The following is a 24,727-nucleotide window of genomic DNA, read 5'->3' on the forward strand; positions in this document are numbered from 1 at the left end:
AAGAATCACACTGTTTACTTTCATGTTATTTCATTTAATCATCACAACAAGAGGAGGAGGGAGGTGTTATCTCCACTTCGCCTATAAAGAGAATGTCCATGTAACATACTGAAACCAGGAAAGAGGGTACAAGACGTGCAAACTGGGACTATCTTGGACAAACCAGGATGCTGGGATACTCCACGTAAGGAAAGAAATTCAGAAAAGTTTCTCAATTTCCCAAGTTCACACACAGGGACAAGAGGGAATTGGGACTGAAATCCGTAAGTGACTGTGGGTCAAAAGAATAACAACTTCCCAAACAAATAAAACACACGAAGAAGCTGACCAGTGTTTCTTTATTTCATATTTTGCTATAACTGTGGGCTCAGCAACATGCCTTGCACAAGGCTTCTTGAGCTGATTACTAATGCTTGCACCAGCACTTTTTCTCAAATCCCTTTACAATTCCTACAGTTATTCTAGCTAAGTAAATGTAGGAGTTAAAATCTCAAGATACTGGGATGACGAAATTCTATGAGTGCAGAGTGGGAACAGAGAAATCCAGCTCTGGTGTGTGTTATCAGGCACAACCTCCACACAGTAACTGAGCAGTAGGATCTTAGTAAGGGGCATTTACTGTATACATTGCCCAGCAGGCTCAACTGCCACGAGCCATCAATGGCCCTGATTGTCCTGCATACATAGAGAATTCTAATTACATGCAACTTCGCTGCTTTTAAAACCATATACGCTGTTCCTATTGCAAGCGCACATGAACAGCAGCTACAACTGTTTCACGGCAACAGTCATCACCTCATTTACATTCGGTAGGATGCTCTGAGTGGGTTTCTGGTAATTCATTTACATTTACTACACAAATTATTCCTCCATGTTTTAAGCCAAAGAATCTCTGAATGAAATATTTATTACCAGATTTAAGGCAATTTTTTTCTATTTGAAATTTAATTTATACACAGCTTTAGTAAGAAATCAGTAAACTTACACATATATCAAAACATCCAATTGAATTCTCTAGTTTTGAATTTTACTTTTGCATATTTAAAAGCTTATTAAATAAAACCATTCATCACATAAATTTCCAACTCATAGTCCTGCTGGTATGTACTCCTTTGCCCCATATTATAAACAAATTTCCTTGACTTTATAGAAAAGCAAGCCTTTCAAAAGAGGAAATATAGTTGTATTAATGCAACTTTTTCTTTTCTTATCACATCACATCAATGCAGTGGTGAAGTCTTGAAAACTGTATTTGTTTTACAGGACAGCAATAAATGATGAATAGTTACCTCTCAGGATTGGCATTGATTCAGTTCTTCTTAAATATTCCAAATCTGCTGGAATAGTTGTAAAAAATAACTCTAGTACTAAAAGATAAAGTAATCAATTTTAAAATTTCTTGAAGGTAAGTAACTTATATTTCCTCATTTGCTTTACACATTGCAGGCATGTTCACAAGACTGTTATTTCCACAGACAGTTCTTAGTCACATTAATGAAAGAAGTATTATGTATGACCCAAGTAACAACATCATTTAGAAGTCATATTGTTAAAATTCATTGTGTGTTATTACCACAATTACCAACATTGTGTGTTATTACCACCGGAGGTGGTTTTGCCTTCCTGATTCTATACTATGTAGTGTTCTATTAAATAATTTAGTTTGTATCAGCCAAGTATGCCATGAGAGAGCACTGGAGAACCTGGCCTGGGATGAAAATTATACCATTTTACATATAAATAATACAGACACAGATAATAAAGAATTGCTATACTGTATTTATAAAGGGGTTTATTTTGGAATCCCTTTTGCCCCATTTTCAAAGAGATATTTATCATTTATCAAACCACTGTTAAATGAGCATACATGTGACTGACCCACACCTGTATTACAGAATCTACAGACATCTCTATTTCCATCTATGTAAATGAACAACACTGGTCTCCAAGATAACTGAGTAAGAACAGATGGCTTAAGACAAGGGTTGGTGAACTTTTCTTGTCAAGTGCCAGAGAGTAAAGATTTTAGCCTTTGTGGGCTACACAATCTCTGCCTCATCTCTTCACTTCTGCCACTGTGGTGCAAAAGCAGCCACAGTCAGTATGTGAACAAACAAGTGTGCTGTGTTCTAGTAAAACATCACTTCCTTAAACAGGCAGCAGGCCAGATTTGGCCCATGGGCCACAGTCTGCTAACCCCTGGCTTAGGATAAATTCATTGCTATTTGGTGGTGGAGAACTCAAAATATAGCAAAATCGGATTTTGTGAATACCGCATATTTCCATTTTTTTTTTTTTTTTTTGCATATTTCCATTTTTGAAAGGCCTTCTCCATTACTTCATATCCTAGGGCACTGCCACCTCCCCTACTCCCTCCATGATAAAAATCACTGCCTGTTGAATGCTATGTAGTTAAACCGAAAACTTTAATACAAAATAATAAAATAAAATAAATGGGGTGTGCCTTTCCATTCTCACCATCATCAGAGATTGTACTCTGTTGCATGGGGACTGCCCCACAGTGAGGTGGTATCCAAGAACCACGCAGTGTCAGAACGCTCTAGCTCAGAATCGGAGTGCTTGGCTTTTAGCAGGGGTGGGGTGGTCCATGAACACTTTGAAATCATGTGAAAAACTGTTTATACCTATGTCCATTTGCAGCTTTCATCAGATCTCCAAAAAGTTAAGCAAGAAGCACTGGTAATGCTGTAATCAATAAACAATGTAAAAATACTGCCCAGTACAGATGTATATTGAGGGGGAGGGGATCATCTGTTGATGTCAGAGCCTAAGTGTAACCATATGCCCTGATCTTATCTCTTTTGTTCTGACTTGTCACTTGTGATGGCATCAGCCTGCCTCTGCTTAGTTTCCATCGAGTCTGCTATTTTACTCCATAATTGTGAAACATATTACTCCTTAGCTAAGAGACAGGATTTAACTACAGGTATGGGGTTTTTGACGGATAAACATCAGAAGCAGAGGCTCTCTGGAAAGAAGGCTGGAGTTTCTTTAAGTCCCACCCCAAGGTAAGTGAAGGGTGTTACAATACAGATGGGTTTGTATATAAAAATATCATATATATGTATTTATATACCTTTGAGGACAATTTGGGAACAAGTGTTTTAAAAGCCTAGAAAGAAAAATGAAAACAGTTCTTATTTTGCTACCTGTCACCTTCCACTCCAAGTCTTTCTTGTTGGGGGGATTGGGGTCAGAAGACAACAGCATTTAAAATGGAAATCCTACCTCAGCAATCCTGATGTCCAGTTAGTTGCCAACCTCTATTAACAGTTCTGTGGGGTCCTTAAGGTTCCTCTGACTTCAATTAGTAGGATCCGGCCTACCCTGGGTATCTTTGCCTGCAGGGGTTCAATTTTTAATAAAGATGACGGACAAAAGATGCTCTCATTTTGTGAAGTGCAATATGAATGGGAAAAGCTTCCTCGTCGGTCTGAGAATTGGGAGAGGCAGGCTGGAGTTCAAGGTGTGGGCTCTGGAACTGCCCCCGCTGCTGGCTTCGCCACTTTTCAGCTGTGTGACCTTGAGCAAATTATTCCTTATGTCACAGCGTTACTGTGAGAAGTAAATGAGATAACGTTCACAACATGCTGTACAAGAGCCAGCACCATAATTAGTCCTCAATAAACATTAACCATAATTATCACCCAGGAGTAAACACCAATGGCTTTGCTTGTTTGGGGAATACGGAACAGTTACTTTTAACAGTTTTACGTGCCTGTGTCAAGGCGGGAAGAGCTATAGCTTCCTTCTATTTAAGTTTTTAATCATTCACCTTATAGTGCTATCGAGAAGTAGTTCAACGAATACCTGTTCATCTTGACTGTGAAGACCACAACTATCATTTTTACCAATACTACTATGATAAGTTTTCAAAATTCCCTTCAAAGAGATAATGGAGACATGCATTAAACCAGGTTTGTTTTTTCATTTTCCTGACAAATACATAATCTTGAAGGGAGGAGAGTTTATTTTGAGTAATCACATATGTCTACATGAAAAGTTTAAAAAGTGAGTAATTTAGGTGTAGACCCCTATGGATGTCAGGCAGGCAAAAGTATAAGAATCTTTAAAGAGAATGGAGAATAGAAAAAGCAAGTTGCCTCATGTATGAACACTAGCGGGGGGAAAGTGCTATTAACTACCTCCCTTTGCCAGTAATTGGAGCTATAAAAAGAATATCATTACAGCAAAGCTAAGCTAATAACTTGCTGTCTGAGGCACAACCAATCGGAAAAATTTTAAAGGTATTCTAATTTTCTGAGTACTCAGTAATCTTAGTATCAATCAACTTATAAGCGATCTTCTGTTCAAACTACAATGGCTACCATTTGCAATACTTTTTCCTTCCCTGCTGGGTCAGAAAACTGGCTGAAATCCTGTAAAATTTGAGGGCACCTTTTAAATTACTAAATGCAAGTCAGCAATTTTGGAGTCTTAAGAAAGCTAAATCCTGTTTAAGTGATTAATTCAACCCCCATGCCAACCACTATGGAAAATTATTTAAAAGTTACAACAAGCTGCTCAAAAAAAAAAAAAAAATACAGTTTAGGGATTGTAACATTTGTAACCACAAACTATTAACCTTGATTTTTTACCATCCTCAACACTGGCTCTGTTCCTTCCTGATCAATGTTATTCACTCCATGGGTTGATTTATGACCATTAAATTGAAATCTCCCAATATTATTTCTCTAGCCCTGAACTCTCTCCAGATGCAAGCCCAAATTTCCAACTCCTCAATACCGCAACACATCCACGAACGATCATGCCACCTTCCCACACCTCCTCCAGTAACAGTCATTGGAGTCATATTCCTGGCTGTGGAAAGATGGTACAACTCCACCCTCTTCATTGTTAGGTGTGACCACGGGACTTGCCACAAACAACGGCATATAAGAGGGACGCAAGGTGAATCAATCCCAGGCAGAAGTTATAAGAGGACAGCGTATGATTTGCCATATTTTCTGTTCTGCTTCAATAACTGGGAAAGTACAAACATGAAACTCTAGGCCTGGGGGCCACAGTGAGGATGATGACGGAGAGTAGAATACCCCTGCCCCACCGTCCCAGCCAACCCATGATAAACATAAACACGCTGCTTTAAACCACTAACATTTTGGAGTTGTTACCACTGCCTAACCTGGCCTACTCTGACTGATAGGCCCACCTGTAACCTGTTTCTCCATTTGTGTTCTCATCACGGATAAAGGTATTACCATCCAAGCCAGTCACCTCAGGACCACCTAATGCTTCCCTCCTTCCTAATATCCCATATCCAGTTACCGATCTTGGAAATCTCACCTTAAAATATTTCCCACTCCCTCCCTCCACTACATTCCCATGAATCTAGTTTTGGCTAGAGGCCATCTTTCTCCTTGAGTATATAACCCTATAGCTTCCACATATCATCCAATTCTAAACTTTTTCTGCTCTAAATGATCATCCACAATGACACCAGGATAATCCTTGTAAAAAACAAATCTGGGCCTTTCTCATATTTAAAGCCCTTTAACATTTGCTCATATAAACAAACACACAGAATGTATTATTCAATACCAGTATTTAGTAAAATACTGAAGTTTGTAAACCATTTATTAAGATAAAAATTGGTGTCCAAGTTTCTCCATGAAAACTTGACTTTCAATCATATTCTGACATGCTTTCTTTCTTTTTTTTTTTTTTTAAGAGACAGAGTCTTGCTCTGTTGCCCATACTGGAGTGCAGTGACTTGATCGTACCTCACCACAGCCGTGAACTCCTGTGATCCAGAGATCCTCCTGCCTCAGTCTCCCAAAGTGCTGGGATTACATGTGAGTCACCCATGCCTGGCCCTGACATGCTTTCTTGAGAGCGAGAAAAAGGGATGGAGTTGGTCATCAGTGGGGTAAGAAGTGTACATGGCCCAAGACTCTACATCAAGCCTCTCCTGAGACTGCTAATATTAGTATCTCACATATTATTAGAACACATACCATTAAGGTTTGTTATTTACTAATTTTTATATTGGAGTTCATCAAAATTTGGGACCCCAGTAAATTCTGCTGCCATCTATTCTGTTAGAAACACCATCTGCTGTTCGTTTTCTGGAAGGGGGAGAAAATTAAGAGCCACCAGGTTAGCCACAGGAGAAAGGCCAAACTTCAGCATGTCATGGCTCTTCAAAATCTGCTTCCAACTTGCCTTTTGGGTCTCATCTTCTATCACCCCCGTCACAAGTCTCTGTTCAGGACATTCCAAACCTTTGTCAGGAATACCACTCTCCCTCTTCTGACTCTGGCAAAATTCTACTTAGTCTTCAATGACTAGCTCAGTAATCCATTAACATTTTCTATAAAACCTGCCCCAGGAGTTCTTGGCAATATTTACTGGCCTCTGAGAGGAAGCGTTTCCATGTTTACCCCATGATACTATTTAATTTTCTAAGAATCTACCTACCCAGTGAGCCTATGAAGTCCCTGAGGATCAGGACTACATTTATCATCTTTGTGTTCCTAGCTAGCACTTGGTACTGTGCTTGTCAGATAGCAGACACATGATCCATAGTTGTTAAATGAATAGCATTGTGAAAACCACATACCATATTCCAACGTATCCATCAGCCCATTGACGAATGTTAGGGGAAACTATTATTTTGACAATCCAGGGATGTTCTTCTAATTTTTTAAAAAATCTGGCATTTTATTTCATTATAGGCTAGCAAAACCTATAAATATGTGTTTACACATGTGTGTGCCTGCTTGTATATGTGTCTGTAGTAGGTTTACTGTGGCTGCTGTAATAAATTACCACTAAGTGAGTGGCTTAAAATAGTAGAAATTTATTCTCTCACAATTCTCAAGGCCAAAATTCAAAAATCAAGCTCTGGGCAAAGCCACACTTCCTTTGAAGGCCCTATGAGGAGATTCTATTCCCTGCGTCTTCCGGCTCCTGGTGGCTACAGGTAAACCCTGGCTGTGGCTGAATCACCTCAGTCTCTGCCACCATGGTCACACCGCTTCCTCCTCGTCTGCCTCAAATCTCCTTCGGCCTTTCTCCCGTAAGGACACTTGTCATTGGATTTAAAGCCAAACAGTTTGGAAACTGAAAGATACAATCCCTGCCTTCGCAGAGGTCAGAGTCTACTGAGGAGTATGGAAAGTAAGTTATTTTTCAAACTTTGGAAAATGCAGTAAGAAGGAAAATTACACTGTGGTTGTATATAATAGTGAACCTCACTTTATCTGTTGTTACATGAGTAACCTGACATTTTCTCCATTACAAATGGACAGTGCAGGGAATACTTTTTGATTTTCAGTTTGGATTATGTCCCACCCTGTATAGGGACATTCACACAAAAAGTCCTTATTTCACATGTTTGCTTTGCACATTGAATTACTGGACCCAAAGATACTACCATGGGACTACCATAATTCATATGATTTAGGATGCCATCACTCGTTAGACAATCATTTGATAACAACCAAGACAGAATACTGCTGATTGAACAATGTCACGCCATTCATTGTAAGACACATCCTGATTTCAGAGATATTGAAATGTGCATCTTAGAATCAATGAAATGTGTTAATTTCCATTTTGAAATATATTCTCATAATACATCAGGACAAATTAACAGCTTTTTTTTTTTTTTTTTTTGAGACGGAGTCTCACTCTTTTTTGCCCAGGCTAGAGTGCTGTGGCGTCAGCCTAGCTCACAGCAACCTCAAACTCCTGGGCTCAAGCAATCCTTCTGCCTCAGCCTCCCAAGTAGCTGGGACTACAGGCATGCGCCACCATGCCCGGCTAATTTTTTCTATATATTTTTAGTTGTCTGATTAATTTCTTTCTATTTTTAGTAGAGACGGGGTCTCGCTCTTGCTCAGGCTGGTTTTGAACTTCTGAGCTCAAACAATCCGCCCGCCTCGGCCTCCCAGAGTGCTAGGATTACAGGCGTGAGCCACCGCGCCCAGCCAAATTAACAGCTTTTGATTAAACAGCATAGCCAAATCTCAATGATTTAGCAGCAAAATTTTAATGCTGAGTTGGCTTTGCAAGCCTCAGAATATTTTTCAACTTCTTTCAATCAGGCTAATATATGCAAATATAATTCAATAAGTCTTAAAGTAAGACATATTCTGATAGTCTCTTCCAGGTTTGAAATAGTTTGAGAAGTCAGAGCCTGAGAAAGAACTCTATATTCCTTGAGATGAAGCAGGAAGAAATGCCTGCTGGAATCATCAATTCTTTCTTTGCTCAGAACCAGCTAACAGGTCAGAAGGTGAAGAATAGTGTGCACCTGTGTGTTTAAGAGTGACACTTGCAAGTACTTTAGGGATATGCTAGAATATCCCGACAACCCTGTGCATGAGTCATTCAGACAAGATTTCTGATCCATCTGCTGGAACATCACAGTACACGCTGTGAAATGTACAATGGGAAGACAAGACAGGATCCTGACTCTCTCCTCTTGGACTGCCTAGAAAGACAAATCTAAAAAGGGAAGAATAAAACTTCTAAACACACACAACTCAAACCTGATGAAGTTCCTCATGGAATCCAGGAATGAGGCTTTGTTATAATTTTACACAAAGGCTGTGTAGTAAACAAATTCTCAACGAATAATCTGTGCTATGAGTTCTCTTCTCACACTCATCTCTCTCCTTCATTTATGCAGACAGTCTGGGTTTTGGCATTGAGACATAAGGTCCATGTAGCCCTACTTTTTTTCTAAAATAATTTAATTCTTATCCTTTCATGTGAGATTAAGAGGAACCAGGACAATGCCATGAAAAATTGGGGGGGAGGTAAGCAAAATGTAAGGGAAATTTAAATCTTTAAAACTGTACAGATGTGGGTCACTGTGGGATTTTAAAGAAACATACACACATATACACTGAGAATGGTGCGTGAAAGCGTATCCCTCCTACAAAAGATAATAGGAGAAATACACTTTCAATTAAGTACTCTAAAATTGAGTGCAATTTGCAAATCCTTCTTAAATTCTGAAACACACACACATACTCTCACATACACTCAAGCTTGAACAGCAGCTTAGTAAAGTATCATTTTAAAACAAATTCTTCCCTGGAGAAAACTTATTGCCAAAGCATCTGGACTATGCTTCTAGAAGGCATTTAACAAGTTACTATCACTTCCGAAACTCACCAGGGTAGCACTGGCTTCAAAATAAATTTAAATTTTCTTCAGAAAAACAAATCTCAGGCCTCCCATAGCCATAGGAAAAGTAAAGTAAGGCAAGATTAGGGACAGTTGTAGCTACAACTTCTCTTCTTTGAGAATAAAAGGGTTGTTTTCAGATTTCTAAAAACTAAACCTTACATGTTCTTGGAACATCACCCAAGACAGTCCCTAAAAGACAGGTGTGGTTCAAGTGTTTTTCTACTGCTAAAGAGCAAAATAAATTTGACAAAGATAGGTCACATCAGGAGTAAAGAGACCTTTGAATAAATGGACGGGCACAATGGCAGCCTGGAAGAAAATAAAAATCTTACATCATATGTGAAAATTAATTCCAGATGGGTTAAAGACAAATAGAAAAATTTTAAATCTTCTTAGAAAATCTAAGAGACTGCATGTACAATCTAAGTGTCAAGGGAGATCATTCTTAGCCAAGATTGAAACAGGAAAAAGAGACTTTTTCTGTCACTGTAAAAATTAAAAACTCTTAAGTAGAAAAATATAAACAAAGGCAATAGAATATATGTAAATAAGAGAAAATATCTCCATCATATACAAATAGCATCTAGAAATTGACGAGAACAAGCCAACAATAGAAAAACCAACAAAAAGTATGATTTTAATTCACAGAGGAGCAAGTCCAAGTGGTAAATAGACATACAAAACGGAGCAAAGAAATCACTAATGGGGAAATGCAAATTAACACACAATAAAATCTCACTTCATGTCCATTAGGCTGGCAAATTTTTTTAAAAAAATTTAAAATAACTATGATTGACATGGATCTGGAGAAATGGTATTCCTGAACATCCATGATAGAAATGGGAGTTGTTATGGACTTTTTGGATAGCATTTTGGCAACATCTAATTAAATCAATTCCACTCCCGTGAACTGGGCTTTGATTGAGATGTAAAACCCATTTCTCCCTACATTTTTTTTCTAAAATGATTTAATTTTGGTTATTGCTTATCAGATTAAAAGGATCAGGAAGACAATGTTATCAAAGATGTTTTGGGGGAGAAGTGAAAGATGTTAGATAGAAACCATGAAATTCTATAGAAACAATGAACAAATTAATGACATTACATATAAGGAGTACATTTAGTAAGTGGAGTATAATTCAAAGGCCAATAACTGGAAACAAATTGAACAGGAATCAATAAAAGAATGACTATTTCCACATCATGGAATATCATGCAGTTGTTAAAAAAGAATGAATTTCTATTATATCAGATGATTTAGAAAGATTCTCATGAGTGATACGAGGCCAAAAAGTATTTGGAATATAATCCCATTTTATGAAACAATGACAGAATTCTGTGTATGTCTTTTTGTGCGTATATAATGCTGATATATGATTATATGAGTATGGAGAAAATATGAAGAATATGCAATGGATTGTTAAAGTAGATTATGTGGGTAGGCAGTGTCGGAGGAGTGGGGTTTGATGTGACAGGAGAAATTTTTTTTAAAAAAGTAGCTAAAACACCACATTTATGTAAAATTCTAAGAGTGTGTGTGTGAGAGAAAGAGAGTGAATAGGAAATGCATCCAAATGTCCATGGTTGTTATCTCAGGATGGTGGGACTTCAGATTACCTTCATTTTTAAATATTTTTATGTATTCAAATTCTTCACAATGAATATATTACGTTTATAATCAGAGGGGAATAAAGTTCTGTTTCATTGTGACAACTAAAAAAACTAGGTAGACTATAAAAGGTGTTTATCCTTAGTTCATACATTTCCTCCTTGGCTCCCTCCAGCCTCCACTCAGCATGAAACTCTCCTCTGATGTCACACAGTATTCAATCGTATACAATCTACTCAGATTAATTTCTTCCTAATTGAGTTAAGGGGAAAAAAAGGGAGAGAGAGATGGGGAGGAGTGAACACATTTCACAGGTTACCTGATCTCACTGTAAAGTTAATTTGAAGCTTCTTTTAATGGGCACTAAAAGATTCTCATAAAGTTATTTTGTACTTCACTTTCAGCAACTGTCACCTCAACCCTGTGATAAATACAACTATTTATAGAATCCTCAGGTGCTAAATTGGTAGAGGAGTATGTATTTTATTCCCCATCAACCACTGGCTATATCTACAGAGAGAACTAAACTGGGCTTTTCTTCTCTTATCTGTTTTCCTTCTTCTTGGTCATTACAGTGAAGTCGACACTTGCACAAATATTCAATAGAAAAAACGAAATGACATTCAAACTATCACATTTGCTCCTCTCCATGTCTTTTTCTATGAATTTGTACTATTTATTCACTAGCGTCAGTACTCTGATTCTAAACTTTAAGAGATTCTGAAGTTGCTGTAATCTGTCTCTAATCTAACTGCCCCAAACATAGAACTTCAGAGACTGTTATGGATTACATGTAAAAATAATTAAATATTTTTATAAATTTGTCCATTTAATTAGTCTTTAAAGCCAATATGTGATGAATCCAGTTTTTCAGCTTGTATTCATGCAATGCACAAGAATTTATCAAAAAAGTATCTTTGGAGAACTCTCCATAGAGTTCCCACTCTCCACACAAATATAATTATAGTTGTGAATACACAACATGGTTTTACTATGATTTCAGGAAATTATTTTATTTTATACATTGTAAGAGGATTCTTTCTTTCAGAGGACAGATACAATAAAACAGTGAATATACCACATTTAAATCTAATATCCAGGACGGTAAAAAGTAAATTAATCATAATTATTCAATATTAAAAACAGAAGTAATAACTACTTACGAACATTAGCTAAAGACAAATAGGAACCTTAAAAAGAGATTAACTCACATGAAACATGGAGATTATTTATAAATATCTGTAGAAAACCAAGAATAAAGTACACTAGGATGTATTTAATTACAGGAGATTTGAAAAAAAATTCTACCAAAAAATTGAACAAAGGGCTCAGAAAAAGCACAAAAGAAATAATATTTTTGAAGCTATTCTACTAGTAAGTAAAGCAATATAAATTAGAAAATGTTCCATGTTTTTAATTATCTAAACTAGCAAAGATTAAAAAACAACTATGATATTCTATGATATACAAAGAGATGGATGGGCTTACTCATTCACTGCTAATAGTACAAACTTTCCTGGGTGCAATTTACCAATACTTACCAACAATCCTAAAATAATAAATTTTGAACAATACTCTCACTTCCAGGAACCCAAAATAATGAAATTATGTAAAACTGACAAATTTAAGCACAAAAATATTCTCAAAAACAGTACAGTAAAACAACCACCGTCTCACAATTGGAAAATGGTCATACAACTGATGGTTTATTTGTAAAAACAGAATACCATTCAGTCATAAAAATTTTATTTTCAAAGAATAATGAAGGAAAATGCTAATGATCTAACGTAAAACTTAAAAAGCAGTTTTATATACAACTTGGTCCCACTTTTACATATAATTTCCATTGATACCCTATGCCTATATAATAGCGAAATGTTAATAATGTTTATATAACAGGTTGTATAACCTCTGGAATTAAAACTGATATTCACTTATGTCTTTTGCATGTATTTTCTAAATTCTCTATAATGATATCTGGAGGAAAAAAGTAAATATTATTATTTTTTTAAAACACAATTAGCAAGCCTCTCCAACAAAAGGAACAGTGCTGAGAAAAAAAAGCACCTATTAAAAACTGAAAAAAAAAAACTGGATAACTAAGCCAGGCACGGTGGCACGCACCTGTAGTCCCAGCTACTCCGGAAGCCAAGGCAGGAAGACTACTTAAGCCCAGGAGTTTGAGACTGTAATGCACTATGATTGCGTCTATGAGGAGCCACTAGACTCCAGCCTGGGCAACATAGCAAAACCTAGTCTCTCTCTTTAAAAAAGAAAAAATGAGACAACTATCCCCCATTGTGCATATCAAATCAGAGAGAAAATCTGAAAAGCGCAAGCCAAAAAACAATGTGTGAAGTGCCTTTGTAACAATTCCTTACACATACACATTTTGATGGCCTTACTTATAAAGCACAGGTTTCTTACATGGAGAACCACTCTAAGTTTTCAGTTCATGCTCAAGTATGAAAAGAGGAAATTGGTACAAGAAGTTCATACTACCTTAGCTGAGCAAGAACCTGAACTAGAAAGATGTCAAAGAATTAGGGCCCAATACATGGCTATTTTAATAAGTTTCTGAGTAGGAGAAAAAAAGTGAAGAGAAGGCATTAATTAAAGTAACAATTTGGGTGGCAGAGGCTGCTGGGTGGCTCCCAATATCTAATGTCCCCTTGTCCTGCAGTAGGAACCCCTGGGCTTTATGCCCAGTTAAAAGACTTAATTCAGTTCCCTACCTTCCTGTACTCCCCATATAGGAGTAAGTCCTGACCAATGAGATGTAAGTGAAGTCCTGTGAAGGACTGGTAAGACATACCCTTTTGCCCTTATTGCTGCCTTGGATGTAGACATGATAGCTAGAGCTCCAGCAACCATCGAGAACCACGAAGTTTTAAGAGTGAAAGCTCCTTGCAGGGGATCACAGAGCAGAAAGACATAAAGAGCATAGGTTTTTGACTCCACAGAACTGCCCTTATCAGTCCTGAACTACATACCTTCAGGCTTCTTCTATATGAGAGAAAGGAAAGAAAGAAAGCAAAGAAAGATTTCCATGTTGCATAAGCCATTTTTTTTTGTCGGCCCTGTTACATACAACTGAAATTAATCCTAACTGATATGCCTGGCCATGATGAGCTTGTGAAAATTTCTTCTGATTCTGTCTACTTTCAGTGGCTCCTTTTCTCTTAACTGGCCAAAAGATGGGACCAAAATAAATGGAAAAAAATAACAGTAGGGTATCTTAATAAGGCTTTCTGCTACTTGTTATTTATTTTCAAGTAGGTAATTTGAACCTTCTACAGCAAATGCTTTCTCTCTAGACACAACTAATTAAATTGTTTTTAACTTGGGTCTGGTGTTTGATTGATTTTGTCAGTCAGTGGTCCAAAAGTAAGAAGAGATCCTGCATTATTTTAAATGGTAATAACCTGAAACAGACTACTACTGAAGATCTAGGAACGTAACTGAGGACCAGGGGTGACAATGGAATGAATGTATGTTAGCTTTTTTATTCCAGCTATCCCTTACTTGCCCCAGTGCTGCTAAAGGAACAGAGTGGCAATCCAAAATGACCATCACGGAATACAACATCTGCACAGATAGCTGTCCCGGAGTTATGCAAGGGGGCTTTCTCAGGTATTTCATTAACCTTTTTTGAATAAATAATAGACTGTTATAACCAGTGCTTTCTACAAATGTTACAAGTGATTGATTCTGTTTAAAAATAGAAACATATACCCTTTTTCTCTTACTTTTAGATATTTGTGTACCTAGTTCCCTGCTTGAAGAAAGACAAATTTTCATTTCTAACATCCTGAAGTGTGGTAATGAGAAAACTGTCATCTAATAAAAAAGTGGCTAAGGAAATTTTTCTCTGCTGAGTGGAGAAAAAACAACAAAATATAACTCACTTTAAATCTTTACAGAGATATATGCATAAGTGCTGCTCACAATTACATTCCCCCTGTGTATAACCTGGCCTCCCTCATCTTAATAACTCACTATATATGTTAAATACTAACTGAAATAACAAATATCTTTATAATTATAAAGAATTCATATTGCATTTTAAATTCAGTAACTTGGCACTTATTAAACAATCATAAACCATCAAAGCCCAAGTGGTATTCAAATACTTCAAACTAGGTTAACAATTAGCAGACTCAATTAAAATGGTTTGCCCTATAATTGTAAAGTAATCCATTCCCAGAACGCAAAGGGGCTTGGGAACATTTTTTCCTTCTTTTACTACTATCTAATACTTCTGCATGGCATAAAAGGAAACTCATTGTCTGGGATTAAGACACTATGGTTTCAAGTCAGTCTTGGGGCTATTCTAGGAAGATGACAACTGTACGAAATTAGCAGTTGTAGTTTTGTAACATTATTTGAACCAAGTGGCTTGCTTTGCTTAGAAGTAAAATCACTGGTGCCCAGAGATGAGGCGATGGGTAGATGGCCATTTATTGTTGATTAGTTTCTAAGATTTATGGCATTCTAGATCATGTACTCAGTAGTGTTAATAGCATGATGATACCAATGATTGAAGTCAATGACATGGCAACACATAATACGTAAAGGAAGCATCCTAATTTCAGAATGAAAGAACTATCAAGAAAGTGAAAAAATCTAAAAATGAGTTGTAATTTCCAGGAATACTTATTTAAAATACTAATAACTTATGGCCCTAAAAATCATTATTTTATAAATGATGGTCCACAGGTCTTTATTTTTCCTACTGCTAATATTAAGATCTACCATCTTAGTCCAACTTATATCAATATATTTAAAATACAATGCAACCTCAAATGATACAAGAGTGAGATTCTATTTCAGACTTGCAGAGCTCATAGATAGCTTTAGTAATATGGATATTTTGGACCTTATAATTTTTAATACTGAGATTTGCTTGTTCATTTATTAAATGATTATCAAGTGCCACCTACGTGCAGGCATTGTGCTAGGAGCTAGGAAATAGTATTAAAAAAATAATTTCATGAAAGCTTTAAGCTGAAAATCAAGTAAGCATTCTTGAAAAATTGGGAGGAGAATAGGGCTGGGGTGGGGAGGTAGGCGAAGCTCTTCATGTGGAAATGTCTTCTAACAGAGTTAATTCCATGAAATTTCAAATATTTTAACAGGTATTTTATATTTTGACAATACATAAACCAGAAATAAAAGTTATTTTTCACACTGCATATAATAGCTGATGTTCTTGAGATTGAGAGTCCTGTTGACGACAAGAAGCAAGTTTACGAGACTTCCTAGAACAGCAGTTCAGTAAGTGAAAAGACAGATACCTCAGGAATCTCAAACAAAAATAAACGAGCTTACAAGCTGGTCTACAAGAACTCGCTATTTCAATAAGGCGGCCAATGAGCAAAAGAGACTAAAAGACTCCCTCTTTTAACCATGATGCAGTAGATCACAACAGTCAAACCAGTTTCCCTTTTACAGATGAACTGAGTGTCTTAAGATTTTTACTGACATGGATACTGATTTCATTTCCTTTGGATATACATCCAGTCGTGAGGTTGCTGGATCTTACGGGCAGTTCTATTTCAAATTTTTCGAGGAACCTCCATACTGTTTTCCATAATGGCTTTACTAATTTAAATTTACATTCATAGCAATAGTATGTAAACATGGGTTCCCTTTTCTCCAAATTCTAGCCATTACTTTTTATCTTTTGTCATTTTGATATCTTGTGTTTTTTTTATCTTTTGTCTTTTTGCCATTCTAACATGATATATCATTGTGGTTTTGATCTGCATTCCCTGATGATTAGTGATATTGCACATTTTTCATATACTTGTTGGCCATTTGCATGTCTTTTGTTGAGACATGTCTATTCATGTCTTTTGCCCATTTTTAATCAGTTTTTTTGGGGGGAGGGCTTGGCTGTTGAGTTGTTTGAGTTCCTTATATACTCTGGATATTAAACCCTTGTCAAATGTATAGTTTGTAAATATTTTCTCCCATTCCATAGGTTATCTCTTTGCTCTGTGTATTGTTTCCTTTGCTGTGCATAGCTTTTTAGTTTGACGTAATCCCATACTGTCTATTTTTGCTTTTGTTGCCTGTGCTTTTGAGGTCTCATCCAAAATAATCCTTGCCTAGTCCCATGTCATGAAGTGTTTCTTCTATGCTTTCTTCTAGTGGTTTCACAATTTCTGGTCTTACAATTAAATCTTTAAATCCATCTGAGTTGATTCTTATATATGGTGACAGACAGGGGTCGAGTAATCCTACTACTGGGTATATATCCAAAGGAAATGAAATCAGTATGCCAGAGATACCTGCACTGCCATGTTTATTGCAGCACTATTCACAATGGTCAAGACTCAACCTAAGTGTCCAAAAACAGATAAATAGGTTAAGAAAATGTGGTATATATACACAAGTGAATACTATTCGGCCCTATAAAAGAATGAAATCTTGTCATCTGTGACAACATGGACGAACCTGGAGAACATTATGTTAAGTGAAATAGGCCAGACACAAAAAGACAAATACTGCATGTTCTCACCTATATGCAGAATCTAAAAAAAAGTAGATCTCATAGAAGTAGAGAATGGCACAGTGGTCACTGGGGAGGGTAGTGGGAAGAGGGTGCTGGAGAGAGGATGGTCAATGTCTTTCTCACAATCAGAAAGAGTAAGTTCTGGTGTCCTACTGCGCAGTAGAGCAACTAGAGTCAACAATAGGGTATTGTATATCTCAAAACAGGTAGAAGATAGGATTTTGTATGTTCCCATCACAAAGAAATGATAAATGTTTGAGGTGATGGATATGCTAATAAGCCTGATTTGATCATCACACAATGTATACATATACATCACAATGCACCCCACAAATATGTACAATTATCATATCTGTTAAACATTTTTTAAAGTTATGCTTTTCAATTAGAATACGTAAATATCCACCCTACATTCAAGATACTTGCTCTCGCTTGTAAATAGGTGTTAAAGTATTGCTTGGGGTGGGGGGAGATTTTCAAAACAGCCATCCTACTTGAAAAACAAGGACACTGCAAGAGCTATGTCCAAATCTTGACTTGAGGGTCTAACTGTTTATCACTGTCCAATGCCTGCTACAACGTCCTCTCCTATTTTTTCCCATAATTTTTAGGCATGGTCAATAGTTCAAATAGGTGAAAACTGGAGGAAAGTAAAAGCAAACTGTGTATCAATGAATGTTAAAGAGACTTTCTTATCACTAATTTTATGTATTACATTATATTAGGCACTTCTTTCCTGTTAACTGTTATACAAACGATAGGTACTAAAAAATGACCATCAATCAGTAAAAGTAATAGTGGGTACATGCTAAAAAGAAGATTCACGTGCCTAAGCTCATTGTTTTGGTACCATTGGGTCAGACTCACATGCGATTCTAGATTAAAAGTTCCTCCCCCAACTTCCTGCTCTGGTCCCTCCCAAATCCAATTTCGGATTAGTCTGTTTATGATACTCTCTCTCTAATAAACACCTTACACCACTTTTTTATAACCCATGGATTACTAGATCAATAGTAACCCAGAATACTCAAAAGGAAACAGACTAAAGTCACCCAGAGCATTTCTCTCAGTTTCTTTATCTGTACACAGATAACAAAATCTTCTGTTGCTTAAATGACATAATATACTCTGAAGCCTCCACCTCAACTAGTCTGCATCGCCACTATACCAATCTTATGTATATATCCTGTTTTGCAGTACACATGCATTCCACATACGTTATTGCATTGAATTCTTACAGTAAGTAGATACACAAGAATGTAAGCTCCATGAAGACAGGTTTTTGTCTGATTTGTTCAGTGCCGTAGTCCCAACACCTATACCAGTGCTTGTCACATAGTAGGGGCTTAATAAATACTAGCTGACTGAAGAAATTATTGAATAACTATGGGATACATGGGCAAGTGTTATGTTCGTTTTTGCTGCAAGAAAAAACTACAAATCAAAGGGGTTAAGAGATCTCACCAAGATCACATGGTATGAAATGGAGCACCTGTTAACAAAATGCAGGTCTCTTAGCTCCAAATCTAGCATCCTTTAAACTACCATTTCTCCTACCCTGGGCTTGTGTACCTTCTTACAATACAGAATGCTAGGGGAAATAAAGTCACAGAAAAGGACAGCACATCTTCCCGGAGCAAGACTGGTATTAAGTGAAAAGTAAAGAAGGAAGGAGAAAAAGAAAGAAAATACATATAAAATAACACCAATCACAGAATAGAATCGAGACCTTCCATCAATTCCAAAGATAAAACATGGAACTAGAAAGACCTTTGATATTTGCAAGCAGCCGCTTGGAGCTTCCCCAGGGCCTAAGTGTCCATGTTTTTGCTCCTTCTCCAGGCCTGTAAATGATAAAGCTGTAGGAGTAACTGAGCACAGAGCATGGACCAAAGTTCCCACAGCCCCAACACACCTACAATACAGCTTAGAAGCAGATCTGATTCCTTCCAACAGCCAGGAAGAAGAGTCTGCTGCTGTTCTACCTACTTAGCTGTCTCTCTCCCCTACCACTTCTTTTTCTCTCCAAGAGAGACCAAGACCATGCAGCGTTGGTCTTCCTTCTTCTTGCAGCAAACAGGGCCATTAACTGATCTTTTTATGCACTAGATCAGCATTTTATGAACTGGGGTACATGTTCGAAGCAAAGCCAACACTTCCCAAGGGGTTCATTATCACAGCTGTAAGGCAGTCAGTTTCCAGACCCCCAACTTCCAAATGTTCTTGTCTAAAAACTGATCCACCTGAGTGACTGTGATAGGTCCCCATCCTGTGATTAACCCACGGCGATGGATGGAAGCTGTCCTTCACCATCTCCCCTCCACAACGGTCCCTCACACACTTCACAAAAGCAACGTATTTGCATTACCTTTCCCACATCTTTCTAAAATGCATTGCCCCAGGGTACAAAGCAGGGGAGGGAGAACAAGAATAAATAAAAATGTTGACACTAGTTGAGGGGTGAAAGTCATCAGTATGAGGGTAACAACACCTTTGGTTAATCAGGTAATTTCCAATTCTTTGTTTTAAAAAACAATGGGAAATCTTTAAATATGAAAAGCCTAAGGTCAAAAGATATAGAAAACACTGAATTTTAATTTATATACATATTTTGGGGTTATATAAAGTATGACAGAGTGACCAAAAAACACTTTCAAGGATAAAAGTGTATAATATTGGGGTAGAATTCTATCAGGGGAAGGAAAATGGAAATAAGAATTTAAAGAGATAAAGAAAAGGCACAAAATTTTTAGCTTTTAAAGAACTTATTCATGCATTTTTTTTAAATAAATGATATTGGAAATCAAATACAGATTTTACAAGAGTTTTTTAAATGATGTAATAATTTAATTTAAAATATCAATATTTACAGTATGCTGAAAAATTACACACTTTGCAAGTATTTAAACTTAGGACAAAAAGTTTTAGCAAATAACTGAAAAATGTGCTTAGGGTACAGAATTTCACAGAATCTTTTAGGAACTACATGAACAAAAAAGTTGGAAGAACACTGCCCTAGAACAACTCTTCAGAGTCTTTCCAGGATGAAATAATGAGGAGAGAAAAAAGGAACAACTTACCACAGACCCAGTTTTGAGTGAGGATGGTTGGAAGTAGACTAGGGATTAGTATTCTCTGTGTCCTCTTCATGGTCCTAAGTATATTAGTTGAACCTGGTTCTACAGCCAACAATTTACAAGACGGATGATCAATCAGTTTAAACATCTGATCTTAACTGCATTGCCAACTGGGGTTAGACCTTGGCTGATGAGATATATCTCATCAAATCTCCCAAGGAGAATTGCTAAAGTACTTTTCTTTGGGTTCCCCAGAAAGGCTCACTAATTTTGTATTAATCTTATCATACGAAGACAAATTTCACCACGGGGGGTGTAATACTGAATGCACCTATCTAATTGGCATTTCAGGAGTGACATGCATAATGCAGAAAATTGGAGAGTTCTTTACATGTTATGTAGTTAATATTTTGAGCCCATGCATCATCTCAACAGACACATCTACATACCTAAGCCTCGAAACTCCATGTTTTTCCTTCTTTCTCCAATTCTGTAACCTCTCTTCTTTGCTGCAGCCCCTCGCCTCTTTTTAGCCACTCCTTTGGGAAGGAGAAAGCCATCTATATCTAATGGATAAGGCCAACACTTTATCCGGTGTCTACAATGTTTTAAAAACATTGCCGTTCTGGTCCTCTAGCTCTGAGAGACAGTGAGGCTATTTAGTGTAGATGTCAAAACTACTTCAAACCTACTCCCCTTTGAGAAGTATGAGAAGGTGGCAGAGTTTCAGATAAGAGGTCAGTCTTCAGAGTCAGAAAGTTGGCTGGAAATCCCACCCCACCATTTACTAGGTATGAGTCTTTAGCCATGTCACTCAATTTCTCTGAATCTCAGGTTCCCAAAGTCCTTAAAATGGGGTTGCCGAGGATTTGAAACAATACATATCAAGCACCTAGAAAGGTACCAGCATAGAGTACGCATTCATTAACAGTTATGAAATTAGATTTTTAATGTTTTTTTAATGACTGCTTGAAATTAGACAATAGTTTCCTCTTGGCATGATGTCAACTAGTGGCATGTTTTTCAATTTCTTTCTAGTCTCTTTTAAAACAAGTGATTTGGAAAATGACTACCTTTCATGTCTAAGTACAGGGTAGGCATGTGTATGTATAAAATGTACCTGCAGCACTAAAACTGGCAAAAAGACACACACAGGATGAGGACTGCATGAAACTTGAGATTTCAGCTATGGCATTTATAAATATGTAAGCATGTCCTTAGCCTGTTCTAAACACTGATGTGAAACATGTTTAAAAATAAGCACAGAAGCTATGACTGACTCTTTTCAAGTCTACCCTAATTAAACTGCTAAGATAACACTTTCTCTCCATCAAATTAGCAAAGATTTTTAAAAATACTTAATATTTTAAGGGTGTGGGCAGAGAGTGGAACTCCCACAATGCTCATGTTAGTGTGAATGAGTATAACTTTTAGTTTCCAAAGCACTTTGACAATGTGTATCAAGGAGTTAAAAAGGATTGACATGTTTGTTCGGCAAGGTAGGAATATATTCTAACCAAAACAGATGCATGTACAAGAATGTTCATTATATCCCGACTTATAACAGCAAAAAATAAAGCAGCTTAGTAATGTCCACAATAGAGGATGAAATTATGTAGTAGAGTCATCCCATGGAATATTATGTAGCTATTAAAAACCATGTTAACAAAAAAATATTTAAATAAGATGGGTTTGTTAAATGAAAGCAGCAAGGTGTAAAACGGTATTAGGCTATGGATCCAAATCTGTGTGTGCCTCTGTGATCCTCCAGTGGCAATAAGAAAGTAAGAGAAATTTACAGTAAAGAACTGGAATTACATGTAGTGATCAAAATCCATTCCACAGCTTGAAAGGACACAGTGTTAAGACTTGCTACCCACGTCTTCATTTTAGAAAGAAGTGTGGGATGAGTACACTGCTGATTCAGATCCTTTTTATGAATGGCAAGGATAGAAAAGTGGGTAATAAAACTAAAAGTTATGTCTGAAACTGATATTCAGCCTCTTCAGACTTTCAGTTTAATGAAGCTTTTGAGTGACTTTTACACCACATACACCCATGCTCTCTGCCTAGCTAACAAGTTTTGGCAGCATGTCCAGAGATGAGAGAAGGTCAGAAAAGGGAAGGACTCTCAGCCTTCCAATATACACAATTTTGGAGCAGGAAATGAAACGCAGTGAATACAAACACACACACACATACAAATCCAGGTCTGTGGGTGCATATTTAAAGCACAAAACATCTTCCCACCCCCTACTCCAAGCAGTAATGCCTCAATTCACCACCTGTCCTCCCTCCCTTGTATTCAACAGCTATTGTCATCTGCACTTCATTACTAGTTTAAAAACTCCCGGTTTATTTCCAATGCCCACCACTACCACCACCAACCAAACAAGGATAGCAAGCGAGCCAAGATTGTTTTCCAGCTTTCTTGAACTTTCTTGCGTTTATTTTTCACATCAGTGCTTCAAATGTCTAATCTAACCCCACAGATAAGAAACAGAATAATAAATCCTTTGGACACTTATAGGTCTCATGTTACACACCCTTTCACCCCAGAAAACAAGGAGTAACCCAAGTGCTTGTGAATCTAAATGACATCTTTCTACTTAGTGCTCTTCTGACTTGGCCTGTGTGGTCACAGCTCTCTATCCGCCTGCCTGCCTGCCAGCCTGGGCCAGGGTGCTTCCCACTGCCCCACAGCAGGGCTTCTTTCTGCAGACAGCCTGGAATCACATGAAGCCAAAGTCCACTGAAGTTATGGTGATAACAAGAGAAGACCAAGCACACCTAAATTGCCACCTTACATGTCACAACTCTCACCTCTAAAAGGTGTCTACTTGCTTGACAGTATGCGCATCTATTTGTTGGCAGATGTCACACTGCAGAACAGTTGGGGATGTTTGGTTGGTTTCTGGTGGTCAATTTTAGGAAACACACGCTTCTTAGTTGTGAGCTCAGGTTTCAAATCAATATATGTTTTGGCGACTTAAATTTCTTTTTCCAGGCTGGAAATGTGCTAAGCTAATAATTAACCTTAAGCATACCATCACTTCTGCTAAAAACATTTTCTACACACAGCCCTAAATTACTTTCAGTTGGGTTAAACTAAACAGACAAGCTGCAATAAAAGGTCTCCGAGAAATGTGATCCCTTTCATTGGTCACCCAGAGCTTTTTCTCTTAAATCTGCTGCGGGGGGATGGGGAGAGAGGGGAAACGGGGGGGGGGAGGAGAGGAAAGAAAGCACCCAAAATAAGATGCCACACAGAGCACAATTATTTTCGTAGAAAGTTGCCTAAGATAACTCTTCAGGGTTTCTCAGGTTGAGCAATTCTTGCACGCGGGTGGGGAGGGACAGCTCGCGTCCAAGATTACTATCTGCAGAGGTTTCCCCTATGTTGATTTTTTTTTAAGGCGTCCTTTTAAATTATACTGCAAGGGCTCTGATTTCCACCTCTCTGGCTGCTGCTGGGGAGAGTTGAGAGCAACGCGCCAGGGCTGCGGCAGCCGCTCGAGCCAACTCCGGCGCTCAGTAGCGGGCAGCCCACTCCCCACCGGGTCCCACCCTCCCGAGCACACGCGCGCACACCCGCGCCGAGACGGCGGTCCGCGCCCGTCTGCCCTGCGCCCCGGCCGGGACTCACCGTTGTCCAGACGCGCGATCTGGGGCAGCCGGTAAGTGCTGACCAGCAGGTCGAGCGGCACGGCCACCGAGCTCCACTTCACATCCTTGAGGCTGCAGCCCAGCGAGGGCGCCGGGTCCATCTCCCCCGCCGCCGCCGGCACCACCCGCGCCTCGGCGGCCGCCGCTGCTCACGCTCGCGGTCTGGGGCGCGCGGGAGGCGCCCGGCAGCTCCGGCCGGGGGGCGCGGCGGCCGAGGCGGCCCGCAGGGAGGGGGCCGGCGCCCGGCTCAGCTGCCGCTGCGGGGCATGGCTGGGGCGCCCCGCGTGCCCTCAAGCCGGGAGAGGACTCGGAGCAGCCCCGCGGCTGCGGGCGGCGGCGGCCCGGGTGGCTGCGGCGGCTCCCGCTACGCCTCCTCCTCTGGCCCCGGGTCTGCAGCTGCGGCGGCCGCCCGCTCGCCTCCTCCTTCTCTTACCCCTCCTTTCCTCCGCCTCGAGCGTGTGAGGAGGAGCCGCGGGTCTGAGAAACGCCATAGCAGCGCTCCCAGCACTGACTAATCAACAAGGTGCGAGCAACGCCTGCGCAGCTCGGGGAGACGCCGCCTCCGCCTCCGCCTCCCCGGCGCCTCCCGCTCCGCCCCCCGCGCGGCCTCCGCCTCCCGCCGCTCCCGCCCGGCTGCCAGGCAGGCTCGGCGCGGCGTCGGCCTCCCGGCCC

General features: G+C 38.7%; 1 protein-coding gene across 2 annotated transcripts in view; it reads right to left on the bottom strand.

The window, feature by feature from the left end:
• GAREM (GRB2 associated, regulator of MAPK1) overlaps positions 1–24,185 on the bottom strand; it is a 235,725-nt gene extending 211,540 nt beyond the window's left edge. For both annotated transcript variants that reach the window (XM_012656617.1, XM_012656616.1), the window contains exon 1: positions 24,036–24,185. In XM_012656617.1, the coding sequence (XP_012512071.1) occupies positions 24,036–24,156 (121 nt within the window). In that variant the 5' untranslated portion in view covers positions 24,157–24,185. The remainder of the gene's footprint in view (positions 1–24,035) is intronic.
• Positions 24,186–24,727: the final 542 nt, after the last annotated feature.

Source organism: Propithecus coquereli, unplaced genomic scaffold (assembly GCF_000956105.1).
Source record: "Propithecus coquereli isolate 6110/MARCELLA unplaced genomic scaffold, Pcoq_1.0 Scaffold51, whole genome shotgun sequence".
Classification (NCBI taxonomy): Eukaryota; Metazoa; Chordata; class Mammalia; order Primates; family Indriidae; genus Propithecus; species Propithecus coquereli.